Consider the following 14,366-nt stretch of genomic DNA (forward strand, 5'->3'; position numbering starts at 1 on the left):
GAGGACCAAAGCACTGAGAAGCACCTGTGCATTTATTTAGTAAGGTGAGAAGAAGGCCATAGCACGGAGAACCCACGAGCATTCACTATGCCTAGGAGAGGACCAAAGCACTGAGAAGCACGTGTGCATATATTTAGTAGGGTGAGAAGAAGGCCATAGCACTAAGAACCCACAAGCATTCGCTATGCCTAGGAGAGGAACAAAGCATTGAGAAACACCTGTGCATTTCTTTAGTAGGGTGAGAAGAAGGCCATATCACTGAGATACCACAAGCATTCACTATGCCTAGGAGAGGACCAAAGCACTGAGAAGCACCTGTGCATTTATTTAGTAGGGTGAGAAGAAGGACATAGCTCTGAGAACCCACGAGCATTCACTATGCCTAGGAGAGGACCAAAGCACTGAGAAGCATGTGTGCATTTATTTAGTAAGGTGAGAAGAAGGCCATAGCACGGAGAACCCACAAGCATTCACTATGCCTATGAGAGGACCAAAGCACTGAGAAGCACGTGTGCATATATTTAGTAGGATGAGAAGAAGGCCATAGCTCTGAGAACCCACGAGCATTCACTATGCCTAGGAGAGGACCAAAGCACTGAGAAGCACCTTGTCAAGATGTGCGTCCCTAGGGCGCTGCGTGCCTGTGTTTCCTGTAGGCTTGTGTGCCGGGGTCGCCAGGATGTTGCTTGTAGCACGAAAGATGAGAGGGTAACGCCAGGAACCGGCCCAGGTCCCATCCTGATTGCAGGATTGAAAATGGGTCCGATTCCTGACGCCACGGGTGAACACTTCCCTGGATTTACGTGACGCCAGAACAGTGCGAGCACTGAACAGGGAAGGCCGGTAGATGTAGACTGCGAGCTTGAGTGCGTTGCTGTGATTCTGCAGAATCCTTCTTGATGATGTTGAGAGAAGCCAGCCGGGACTGTAGTATGGCAGAAAAGGCAGACGGCAAGGAGGACCGAACAAAGGCACCGGAGGCACTGGCACCCAGCACAAGGCAGAGGAGTATTCAGGTAAGGAAGGTGGTCAGGCAGGAGAGGGATAGGAGGTAAGGAGGAATAATGAAGGGACCGGAGGAACCAGGCCAGGACCGGACAATACCCAACCCAAGAGAGCAGACCCCCAACCAAGGAACCTAACCACCAGGGTAAGGGAAGGCCGGGCAAACTGGAAGGAAAGAAGGAAGGCAAGCGAGGAGACCAAGGAAGAACAAGGATTTCCAGAAGCGAGCGGGAGGTCAGGACCAAACCGCGTTGAGACGCGGCGAGTTCAGATCCAGAAGCCCCTTTATAGTGATTCGGCACGGAAGCGAGGCTTGACCCGCAATCCGAGTCGGTGCATGCACGGAATCACGGTATTCGTGGGAACGAGGCTTGGACCACAAGCCCGTTCCCTGCCGCTTCCGCGTATGCACGCATGCACCCCAACTCGCCCGAAGCGGGCCCGCACCCCAAATGAGCGATGAGCTCGGAGAATGCGCACATGACCAAGGCGAAACCGCGGGTACAGCCGCCAGGCATCACCCCGCCCACGAGGACACGGCCGATCCCGATCCCGGGTGAGTGTCCTAACACACCTGTGCATTTATTTAGTAGGGTTAGAAGAAGCCCATAGCACTAAGAACCCACACACATTCACTATGCCTAGGAGAGGACCAAAGCACTGAGAAGCACCTTTGCATTTATTTAGTAGAGTGAGAAGAAGGCCATAGCTCTGAGAACCATGTATACGTTTGATAGGCAGAGAAGAAGGCAGCGGTACTGAGAACTCCACGTGCATTTACTAGGTCTAGCAGAAGGCGAAAGCACTCTGAACTGCATGTGCACTTAATAGTCAAAGGAGAAGGCAAGCACACTGAGAAACCACATAGGCTTTTTTGAAAAGGTTGAACTGCATTATTTTAATATATCTGAATCTACTGCAGTGCGCACACTTGGTAGGGCACACGATAATGGTCGGGCAAGGAAGGTATCTGTTGGGTGTTTTCCACCTGCTACAACAGCAGCAGTTTGCGATGGAGAAGCTCAGACAGCACGTGGCTCTCTGTACCACCCCATTCCCCCCGCTGGTCAATGAGTAACTGCAGACTTAACAAACAGGGGCATCTGTCCCAAAAGAATCTTGTGCATTGGTAAAAAAATGTAATTGTGAATGGAGCTCCTTTGCACATTCAGCAGGTGCCAAGGTGTGTATGGAGTGCAGGAGGTGTAGGCCATTGGGGGATATGGAGTGGTGAGTGGACTTTCATCTATGCAGGAACATTCACTTTGCACACATGTGTATACATCTGTGCAATGAGTACTTTCTAGGATACCATGATGGAGGTGTTAGGTGTTGCTTCAAGAAACATTGCAGTATCATGTTTATCCTTGGTGCCCATCAGATATGGTGGATACCATACAGTGTGGGCACATGGGTCCTGTTGTATTTGGGTTGTTAGTTACCTAGCACGTAAAAGGTTTGCAGGCTGCACATGTGAGTATACTTCATTCACAAATTGTGTGCACATTTACCTGCACGCACACTTTTTGCATGAGCACATTTTGCGATTTGTAGTGTACTATCTTTCTAGATTTGTTTGTGGATCGGGCCAATTGGTTATTAAAAGTTAGCACCTTACCAAACTGTAGAGTGTCAGCGTTAAAACTGCCCACATTGCAAACAGGTGTGTGTGTGTGTTATTTACTAAACTATCTCTCTTTCACATTCTCTCTTGCGCATTCTCGCGTCCCATCCCCCCTCTTCAGTGCCTCAAGAGAAGATTTGCATAGAACGTTGCAAAGTAATGGAGACATTTGAACTCACCTCATCAGAGCGAGGTGTATCCAGCTCCTGTGGGAGAGATAATACAGAAAGGGTTTTAGTAGACGTAATACCATAAATTGGCTTTACAGTGGGTTAACAATGACACTAATGGTCAGCTCTAGTCATGCACTTACAATGATATCTGTCTGCTTTGTCGTGGCCAAGTAACTTCTCCTGACCTTTTCTATATAATTCACTGCATCTATTGTGCTGTATTGTATCTTATTCTTGTATCCACAGTAACTAAACTGAAAATATACTTGTAACCTTTTGTGCCAAAGGCGCCCAGATACCTTTGGGTTGGGTGCACCATACAAATAAATAAACAAACAAACAAACGAACAAAACAACACCCTAACACTTCAGGAATTAGCAGAGTACTTTTACACGTGCTGTGCAATGACATGCTTTGATAAATCAACGATCACACCATTAGTGGCTTACGCCGATCAGCTATAGCCCTTTGGGAATACTCTGAAAATAATGGGCTCACTATTCATGTGGAGAAAACACTTGTGATAAGATACACAAGCAAAAGATCCCCCCGTGTTATACTCCACATTGATAGTGTTGAAATCACATATGTTCCGGTATACAGATACCTTGGAATAGAATTTGAACACAAAGGTGAATATCCTATATGCAAGCGTAACCGAATGATAAGAGCAGCACAAATCACTGCCCTCTTTAAAGGTTTCACAACAAAACAGGGAAGCTTTACCCTTTGGGGAACTCGCCATCTTTATATCCAAGTTTTCTCTCCTATGATGGTGTATGGGCTAGAAGCACTGATTCAAATGGAGCTGAACTGGTTACAACTTATAGAGGGCAAATATTGGAGGAAGATATTGGGACTTCTGACATGTATCCCAATGGCTCTGTTAAGACTCGAGTTGGGACTTATATCATTAAAAGCTTTGGTCCTGAAAAAGAGAGCAGGGCTCTATCTAAAAATGGTGAATGGAACCGGAAATGCCTTATTGACGTCAGTTGCTCTGGAAATTAATAAAGAAAGCTCTACTTGCCAACTTAAAAATCAATAGGAACTGTTGCTTAGGGACATTTGTTGGTCACACCGAGATGGGCCTTATACAGAGGCAATGCAGGCTTTAATGGGGAGACGGGTAGAGCTATGGGACTGGCTTGAGAATTACAAACATCTCTGCAAGTTAAAAAGGTATAACTTTGTGCAAACTAGGTTATACACATTTAAGAAACCACAACAATACTTGTTATTATGCCGTCCCACAGGCTCAGAAGATTTATACTTCTTTTAAGAGTAGAACATCTTCCCATTAAGATGATTACGGGGGTGATAGATAAGATACCCAAAGAACAATGTTACTATCGCCTCTGTAAGAAACAGGAATTACCTGAGATAGCTAAACATGTCCTCACCGAATGCCAGGTAATGATGGATGTCATAAAACAACATCTGGGAAAATATGTATACAATTGGGAGACTATAGGGGAGATGCCGTTTTGGAATCATTGTGTTAATACCAAAAGTATGCGTCTATTAACTGCACTTTACAATATCTGGCTGAAGGTGGAAGCCAAATTGGGTATATCACTATGAGGCTTGCTATGATTCACCTAGGCTCTGCTTGCATAAGGAAAATGAGGTTTTATGAAGGATATAATACATTATGATCTAGAGATAAGGATGATTTATACGTGGTGCTCAATTTGATGTTAGTATAAAAGATATTGAATTATATTTTATCCTATGAATGTATTTATATCGTACTGTTTTTTTATCTTTTTATATGGTTTATATTGTTAAGATGTATATGTGTAAAGTTTATTATTTAAACTAAATCACATTAAAGATATTATTATTATTATTTAATAAATCAACATCTGTCACATGCAAGTCTCATCTGCATCTTTGGAATTTCCTGCCGATACCAGCCAGGCATTTTAGGAGACGTTTTATTTCTTTTGTCTGGCTTGGCCAAATAGTATAGCAAACTGAATATGGCTTTTGTAAGGAGGAGAATCAAAAATGCGATTAACTATACAAGCCCATGGAAGTCATTATTAACCTCCTTTCAGTCAATCAGAATGTTCAAAATGCAGTCAATAACTACTTGTATGGATTCCAAACATTCTGACTACATAAACAGCCAGGGAAACAAAATAAATATTTTTTTCTTTTTTGTGTGTTTTTGTGTATGTTAAAGTTCAACATGTGAACTTGCCACAAAACAGAATAAAAACTTTACAACCATCCATATGCAAAACAAAGAAAGAAAGACAGAATTTTCACAATGTGCATACATAATACAAATGAAAATAAAAGAGGAAAATTCCAGGAAACGAAAAGTGAGATAACCATTAGATAAACCTTAGAGTAAACCACATTTTAAACATGAGGAGCCGGAAACAGAACCTTCAAAAAGCGCAAGGCCGCTATTCTCCACTCCTTAAAAAGAATGTAATAAAATTCTATTCCATGCAACCTTGATTGTCCTTCACCTAAAGTCCTTCATGAGTAGCCCAAGGAAATGATGACTGGGGATACAGAGGGCATGATGCTCTAAAAGCAAATGACGTAGAGTTTAAACTTGGGTAGAATCCTTGCAATGGCGACAGAGTCTAAGTTTGTGTTCTATTTTACTTCTGGCACTCAAGATCTCATTGGTTGGGAACACATTTAAACATAGTCTTAAAAATAGATTTTTCCACTGATGGTTGGGAAATGTAATAAAATAACCTGGGACAGTATTTAAGGCTTTAACATGAAGAGTAATCTGTGAAAACAGTTTATATTTATTTATATCTTCAATTGTATTTAGCCAATCACTCTCCATTATTTTTTCTTCAACAAAGGAAGGTTGGTTGTCATCTTTTCTCAGGATGCTCCAACCTTATCCAAAATCGATTGAGATAAGGAGATCCAATTATTAAAAATCTCATTTGTTTCCTGTTTCAATAACAAGTTCAGGGACCACCATTATGTATTCTCAAGGTGCTCTCTAACGGGCGTTCTCTATTTTGGTATGTAAAGTCAACCTTTTCCAAATGACTATGACCTCTAAAGATAGCAATCTGAGTTCATACCGGATAACAGCATTGGGCACACCCTTGGGCAAATGCAGTACCCTTTTCCGGAAAACGTCTTCTAGCCGTCCCCAGTCCAACACATAATTTCTACGCATTCTAGAAATAGCAATGTAATGTCCTAGCAAGATTTCTTTCAACAAGACCCTCCAACCTACTTTCATTTTCGTAAAGAAAAACTTTTCACTTTTACATTGCACTTAATGCAATCTCATGCTAAAACCATTCTGGTTGACAATTAAAGTACTTGCCTGATAAAGACAACCTGTTTATTTAAATGTTATAAAAAGAAACTAAATGTAATTTACTAACATGTTTTGTGTACCTTACTCACTGATATATTTTTACATCACCACCAGAACTCCAAATCTTTATTGATCCAATGTGCTACTAGTCTGCTAGACCTCAGGTGAGGACATTATCTCTTTGGTTAGTGCCCCTTCCCCAATGTATGGCCCTCTGCTTTGCCGCAGGCCATAACTGGACACTGGATCATTATCCCTTGATAATGATCCATCCTGAGGTCTTTATAAGGCTATAGGAACTGTCTAGGCAACTGTTAGGGATAATTCTCATCTATGGCTAATTTCCCTCACTTAGTGAGTCCCCCAGCAGCTTTGCTGGACTTCTGGAGTTTATTTTTTTCCACTTGGTAAGAGTGAGAGCTTTTCCCCCACTCTTACCTGTGTTTTGCAATGTGTTTCTATCTGTTTTTGTGAGTGTGGATTCTGAAGCACACCACTTCAGCAGCCCCCTTCTTTTTGTGTGTCACACAGCACCTTCAGTGCCGTAGCACAGGGTGGTCTTTAAGACTTCCCTCGACTCCATTTCTGAGGCGACTAGTGTCCCCCAGAAAAGGGTAAAGTTACCATTAACTTTACTTAGTCAATCTACCACAGATCCAGTGCAACCCATCTTCCTTGGAGTACTGGAAAGGGTTAACTTGTATCCCTTTTTATCTGTACCTCCTAGAGCATTGTTTCGCTCTTTTATCATTTAGACTTGGCTGGTGGCAGTGGTATCTACCCTAACTTTTCTACCGCGATTATATTAGATAAACGTGGTACTGTTCTTGGATATTATATTAGCCTCGAACATAAACACGCTTGACCAAATCGTCTTTCTATTGGCTCCGGTTGGGTTTATTCGCCATTTCTTTTTGTTGAAGTCCTTCTTGTGTCTTACTTTGCGCTGCAAACTAGGTTCGCCTTCTTTGTTCACCGTCTTTTGGCGGACTTTCTGTTCAGAAGCCCCTCCACCAGGCACCTCGGTGTCTAAGTGGGCTGAATGTGAGGGAGGGGTGTAGTCACCCCCTGCACAGGGTATCCTAGGAAACCCAAGTCGCACTTTGTCATGATTGGCCAGGGTAGTTGTCCGGGCTGGACAACCCTCCTGCTGGGTGATTGACAGCCAGGCTGTGTGAATGGGGGCTTTTCTCATAAAAGGTAGGTCTCTTGGGCTAGAAGTCAGAGAGTCGCCACTGGAACTACAAGTAACCGAAGAGAAGCGGAGAGAACGACGGCTGCTGCAACTACCCTGTCCCGGTGAAGCTCTGCTGCAGTCCTGAGCTATCTTCACTTCAACTACTTAGAGAAGATCCAGTCCGGAGTCTTCTTCCCTTGAGCTTGGTGGGGATAACCAGCTCATCTTCTACAGCCAGAGGATCCTCTTCCTTGGTCGAAATCGCTGCACACTGCTGTAGTGGTCCGGATAGCCACCTGAAGAGCCTCTCCTGTTTTTAAAGAGTGCACCGTTTATTCCTTGTCGCTGCTGCCGGCGTCATCCCTGTGTGGTGCAGACCCCCTTCAGATGTCCTCCTTCACAACAAAGCTCCAGGAATCGTGGGTCTGGGGGAAACCAACAGGAACATCTGCCAGCGCATCAGCTGCACCACTGGAACATGGTACTGTGTTCTGTTGAGGAAACTGGGTGAATCCCTTTTTCTTAATTTCCAAGGCTTGCCCTTGTCTTCCCTCCTTCTTATAACTTTTGCTTCTGAACATTGACAATATCGAAGTACTTTTTGGCTACGTTGAATCGTGAACTGTTTGACCGTGTGATCTTCGGCAACTGGCCCCGGTGTCTTTCGATCCTGGCTCCGGCCCTTTGACTTTTGAACTCCTGTCTTTGCGTGTTTCTTTATTCTGCCTGCCTAACCAAAATATTGCCTGTGATTTTTGTCTCCAATTCCCTCTGGGTATCGCAAATGCTAAGTGTGTTTTTGCCCCGGTAGCATTTCATGTCACGGATACGTGTTTGTTTAGTAGACTGAACTGTCAAAAAGTGATCGCAATTGTATTCGCGGTAACGTGTTTTGTTCATAACAACGGTTCATTCAAACACAGGGTACTTACCTTGAGACTTACTGTACAAAGTGAATTGGTTAGTTGTAGTATATTTAACGTGTGATTTTCATTGCAGTTTTATAGAAGTGTTGTGTTTATAACGAATGGTTTAAAAATAAATGTACTTATATTTTTATACCTGAAACCTTGAGCCAGTGTTTGCTTGAGTCACAGTAATTGTGGTCCCTTTTGTGTAATCTCTGCTACTGCTCATATACTCTTGAGATAAGCCTGGCTGCTCCGCCACTGCTACCACTCTGACATAGTAGTACAGGCTTGTACCAAAGGTAAAACTTGTATTTCCACCTGTAGTCTTAATTGTGTGTAGTGGTCCCTAAGGGCACTGCACAGGATTCTGCCTAACAGCAACTACCACTGAGATGTGTTTCCCCTCAGTAAGTGGAAGACTTTGAAAAGTACCCCCTGCACATTACAGAATTTTTCAAAATTGTCAATTTAGTATTCTTCAATTGAAGTTGTAGATCAGGTATCTCACCGATATGTTTGGATGGTCTTTTACAAGAGTTTTACAAAAGCATTTATTCCACAAATTGTCAACAATGTGCAGTTGCACCACTTCACCACAATTCTATTTAAATGTAGACAATGTGAATCACTTCCATTTTTTAACTTAATGTTTTCATTTTTTAAAGAATAAATTCATTGCGGTGACTGGCTTCATTTTTTCATAAAGCACTCACATTTTGTGAAGAATCCATTTTCTTCTTCTCATTAATCAAATATATTTTGTCGCAAGTGAGTCTTTTGCGGCCTGGGTAGTTTTGGGAAATGCGTGTGCAAATCTAGCAGTTTTATGTATGCTCCTCATTGGAACTTAATGACTGCCCCTTTCTTCTAAGATCTCGAATAGGACATAGGGTGACATTTGTCAGAGTAGCAGGAACTGGTGCAGTGTTATATGAGAGCTGTGATGATGCACAATGTGATTCCTCCCGGGATGGGTGCAACTTCCAAGGAGACAAAACAAATTTTGGGAAATTAATGTATTAATGTAGTTATCATATATAGACTTAACTGTACAACACTGAGTGCCAAGAAAAGAAAAATGCAACATATATCTAAATAAGTAAATAAATACATAAATACATTAAAACAAGTTAAAAGCCTGTTTTCTTATTATACATTCAGGATTTCCATTCCCATTTTAAAAATAATTTAAAAAATCAATAGGCTCAAACTTATAGTTTTGCAATTTTGTACGAGTGTGAACGGTTTTAATTTTCAAACTACTCTATGCCATCTATAAGCCACAAACCTTTCAGTTTACAATTTGACTTTTATATAATGGATGCAAAGGCATACAATATAGTCAAGTTTGTCATGTACTCTAGCACACCTCTTTACTTACCTTTAGTTGTGAAAAAGGACACCCATATCAATGCTTTTAAAGAGGGGTTTTTATGACCGTCTGCATGTGGACAGTTTGAACGATACCCATTGACCCCAAGCAGAGTTTTAAAGCTTTCCTAATCATAGTATGAGTGGTCCCTTATTAGTTTTAGCCATTACAGGCGTATTTTGGTTGAGACCTATCACCCATCACCAGAAGATGCCTTCCACTTTATTAATAGCCTACATGGCCGGAGCAATAGGATGATGGCCTTGTAAGCAGTGACAATAAAGAGTTTTCATTTAGAATGATAACAACCCCATGTGAATGGGTCCAGCAGTGCCTATTTGTTATAAATCCTGAAGATTCATTTTTGAAAAAGAATTTAAAATGCATCAAATATAGAGAATCTGTGTTGCATTGCTTTGGGGCGAGAGTAGAACAGGGTTGTTTCTAAGCTGTGAGTTGCGTGTTATTGACTGGCTGGGGGCAGAAGCGAACATTGAGGAGTGTTTTTGTAACTATGCTATTACCTTTTATAGCTACTGTTCAGAGGAAGACTTGTGCTATGCTGCCACTGTTTTGGTGGAGACATTTTGCAGTTGCACACCTGTCGATTGGGCAGGATCCAAGTTAACATGGAAGAATTTCTTGGTCGCGTAATAGCCATGCCACATGGAATCTATGTAGTTGATATTTCAGTGGTTAGTGCTGCTTTGCATCCCAACCTGGGTACAGCTCTATGGAGTTCTCCCAACTATGGTTCTAGATTGTGGTATGGTTCTTTGATGGGAATTTATCCCACTCCCCAACCTCTTCCATTGGATGGGTTTTGTTTAATTTTATAGAGGGCAATAACATCACCATTTTGAAGACAGCCCACGCGAAAGACGCAGGAGATATGATATGGTATGATATGGCATTTATACCGCGCCTATACACAAGTGTTTCAAGGCGTGACGAAGCAAAGGAGGGGAAACAGAGGGAAGACAGAGACAGCAATCCTACTAGGCCTGGTGACATTGAGATTGCGCAAGTGCAGGGGAGGGGGGAAGGGGAAAAATGCAGTACATAGGTTGACAGTAAGATAAATAAAGACAATGGGCCTCATCACAAGTCTGGCGGTAACCCTTAAGTGCGGCGGTAGCACTATTACCGTCGCATTTAAGGGTCCACCAGATCATGGCCTTGGCGTATTTCCCCCCAGCTCTTAGCTGGGGGGAAATCTGTGGCAAAATTGCCGATTTTCGGCGCTATTACCGCTGGCGGGAAATCAATGGGGAATGAGGAATTCCCAAATGGGCCCAATAGGGAATGGGCACTAACCGTTTCGCCAAACCTGTGATCCGGTGCTAATAGCGCCAGGGGGTTTGGCGGTAGGGCTAATAGCACCGGCGGTAATACCGTCGGTGTTACCGCCAAACTCGTGATGAGGCCCAATAAATAATAGTGCAGCCAGCTGGTGGCAAGTGCAAGGGTAAGTGCAGACATCAAGTATTAAGTGCTAGTAGGGGCTGTAGAGATACAGAAAACAGCGCCGAGTGCAGGGGTTGCTGGGGGGGCAGTGCAGGTGTGCAACTGACGGGGGGACCTAGGCCCCAGATCAGAGGGTAGCCAGGTAACCAGTGCAATATCAGATTCAGCCAGGAGATCAGAAGGGGAGAGGAGAAGAGAAAGCAGAAGCAAAGAGGAAGGTCTTCAGGTGCTTCTGGAACTGGAGATGGTTCTCCTCAAGTTTCAGAGAGGCATGGAGGCTGTTCCAGAGGGAGGCCCCAGCAGAAGAGAAATCTGCCACCAACTCGCTGTTTGAAGAAGTAACTAACCCTGAATGAGTTGGAAGGAAGACATTTAGGAAGAGAGAGTTGAAGGTATTGAGGTCCCAGAAGGCCTTGTGGACAATGCAGAGGGTTTTGAACTTAATCCAGGCCGCAACTGGGAGCCAGTGAAGAGATTTCAGTCCTGCAGAGATACAATCCCTGGGCTTGGGGCCAAGGACAAGTCTTGCAGTCCTGTTTTGGATGAGTTGCAGAGGGCGGAGAGTAGAGGCAGGCAGATTTAGAAAGAGGCTGTTGCAGTAGTCAAGCCTAGAGAGAACCAGAGCTCTGACAGTGAGCTTCTGGGGGAAGGAGAGGAAAGGAAGAATACCTTTGAGGAGGAGCAGCTTGTAGTGTGACTTCATAGAGACATTAGAGATGTGAGGAGAGAAGGAAAGTGTGGAGTTGAAGATGACCCTGAGGTTTTTAGCCTCACAGTTGGGAGCAGGAAGAGGGCCAAGAGAGGCCGGCCAGCGAGTGACAGGAAAGGAGGGAGCAGGTGTGCCGATGAGGAGAATCTCAATAGTACTGGCATTGAGGCAGAGATTATTGGCGGCACACCATTCCTGCATGGCGGACAGACAGTCAGAGATGAGAGAAGGAGAAGAGGTGGCAGAAGGGAGCCTGAAAATGAGTTAAGTGTCATCCGCATAGCACTGAAAGTTGGGGCAGAGAACGGCAATATGCTTGGCAAGAACTGCCAGGTATTGGTTGAACGGCCAGGGAGAGAGGTTAGACCCTTGGGGAACACCACAGGTAGAGATAGAGGTGGAGGAGATGACTGTCCCAAGATACCAAAGAGCCGTCCACCCTGCCCAACTTTCATAGAAGGTCTCATTTTTTTCTTTCAAGGATTTGAGCAACTTGTAGGCACTTGACCATTTGTGAAAGTTTTCCAGGGACCCTTAAATATACAATCTATTTTTTTTTACTTTCTTTATTGCCATTTTTATGTCATAACAAACAAGAAACAACACCCCCCAACAGCCAACAGACCCCCCCATTAGTAGCAGGCAGGTGCAACCTTATACATGGCCCATTAACATTAAGTTCGAGCTGTAGAGAGAATACAGTTGATGACAAACTAAACTCTTCCACGGTTCAGACAACAAGCCTATCGGATGAACCCCCACGGGGTCTCCCCAAGCAATCAGGCTGCCGACTAGAGTCCAAATCAAACTCAGTGGCCCCGTCCCCAGCAGGGCCCCAGCTCTCCCAGCTTTATCGGCCTCCCCGGAGGAGGGGAGGACAGCAGGCGCCTCACGGCCCCGAAGGACCACGTGCACCATGTCATGGCGAAGGGGGGCCCACCCCCTCAGCACCCGACTGTCTAAGAAGATACAGGGTGCACGCATCCCACATATGTGTGTCCCTCCATCGGTTCCCCTGCATCACGCCCCATCTGGATTCAATATCATTACAGTACAGAATATCCTCCGTCCACTGATCAACCCTAGGACACACCCTACTTCCCCAGCTCATAGCCACTCTTCGCTTAGCTAAGATCAAAAGGAGGTTTATCAATTTCCTCGTCTCTTTAGGTATTTGTTTAGTGTACTCCAGTCGGGTAACCATAGGATCTGGCACGACTCGATGCCCCACTATTTCACCCACAACATCAAAGAATCGCCTCCAGAATTGCCGCAGCTCCCCGCAAGCCCATGCCACATGAAGGAAACCCGCCTCAGGTTGCCCGCACCTAAGGCAAGCGTCAGTCTTCTGAGGGAAAAACTCCTTTAATTGAGCTGGAGAATAATAATATTGATGTAAGAACTTAAAATGAACTAATTTGGACCTAATGCAGATCGCCCCTTTCCTAGTCATTTCACAACAATACCTCCATGTGGCAACTGGAATTTCCCTGCCCTGCATCTTCTCCCACACCTCCCGTGGCGATTTCCTTGTATCTGACCTGTCCTTCAAAGCCATCGCATAAAGCGCGGACAACACACTGTCCCCTAAACACCCCCGTATCATTCTATCTAGCGTGCCCGCCACATGTGGTTGCTCCGGAAAGGATGGAAACAAACGTTGCATAACACCTTCAGTCTATAATACAGAAGAACGTCCAGCGCAGACAGATCTCCCCTCCCCCGCAATTCGACGACTGATATAAATCTACCATTTGGAAACAGCTCACCGAATTTAGTCACCTCCAACCTCTTCATCAGAGCCACATAGCCCCTATCTATCGCTAGTCAGAGAGATACCCGGGACATAGATAACCGGAAGTTCCGGTGAATATAGGATTCCTCCCCTAGTCTTCCTCTCCAAAAGGGTCCAGGCCCTGCAGGTGAGATCCACCATATTCCGAGTCACATGGGGCCGGCTTGGCGCCGTAAGGATGATCGCTCGAAGCAGTGCCGGAGAAGCGATGGACCTCTCCACTTCCACATGCCGACGCTCTGCCGCCATCCCATACCAGTACCGTAGGAAGCTAGCCTGTGCCACCGTATAATATAGCACAAAATCTGGCAAGGCCAAACCCCCTTCCGGCACCGGTGCCACCAATTTTTCCTACGAGATCCGCGCCTGCTTGCCAGCCCATATAAATTTGGTCACTGTCGAGCTGAGGTCTCGAAAATACGCCCTAGTCACTGCTATGTGCGCATTCAAAAATATACAAAGAAACCTGGGGAGAATGGTCATCTTGACCACTGAGATCCGTCCATATAAGTTAAGCAGGAGTCTGCCCCATCTAGCCATTGCGGATTTAGCCAACTCCAAAGTTTCTAGATAATTCCTGCAATAGACTACCCCCCTTTCCCTGGCGATCGTGATCCCTAGATAGCGGGTGTGGACCAATTCCCATTGAAAAGCCAGGCATCACGAAACTGGCTCACCGTCTCTGTTAACGGAAAAATAACCGATTTACTGGTGTTCACCTTAAGCCCAGATAGTCCTCCGAACAGCTGACCATCTAGCATAATCGGGTCCAGATGTCACGACCCTCGCCCAAAACTCCCTCTGGCAAACCCATTG

The 14,366-nt window shown here is 44.6% G+C and overlaps 1 protein-coding gene across 14 annotated transcripts in view; it reads right to left on the reverse strand.

Annotated features, from left to right (window-relative positions):
- Positions 1-14,366, reverse strand: part of LOC138473332 (deleted in malignant brain tumors 1 protein-like) — a 678,824-nt gene that overhangs the window by 52,223 nt on the left and 612,235 nt on the right. For all 14 annotated transcript variants that reach the window (XM_069612011.1, XM_069612008.1, XM_069612009.1 and 11 more), the window contains one exon: positions 2,809-2,835. In XM_069612011.1, coding sequence (XP_069468112.1) covers positions 2,813-2,835 — 23 coding nt within the window. In that variant the 3' untranslated portion in view covers positions 2,809-2,812. The remainder of the gene's footprint in view (positions 1-2,808; positions 2,836-14,366) is intronic.

This window comes from Ambystoma mexicanum, chromosome 8 (genome assembly GCF_040938575.1).
Source record: "Ambystoma mexicanum isolate Mex_15411 chromosome 8, UKY_AmexF1_1, whole genome shotgun sequence".
In the NCBI taxonomy this organism is placed as follows: domain Eukaryota; kingdom Metazoa; phylum Chordata; class Amphibia; order Caudata; family Ambystomatidae; genus Ambystoma; species Ambystoma mexicanum.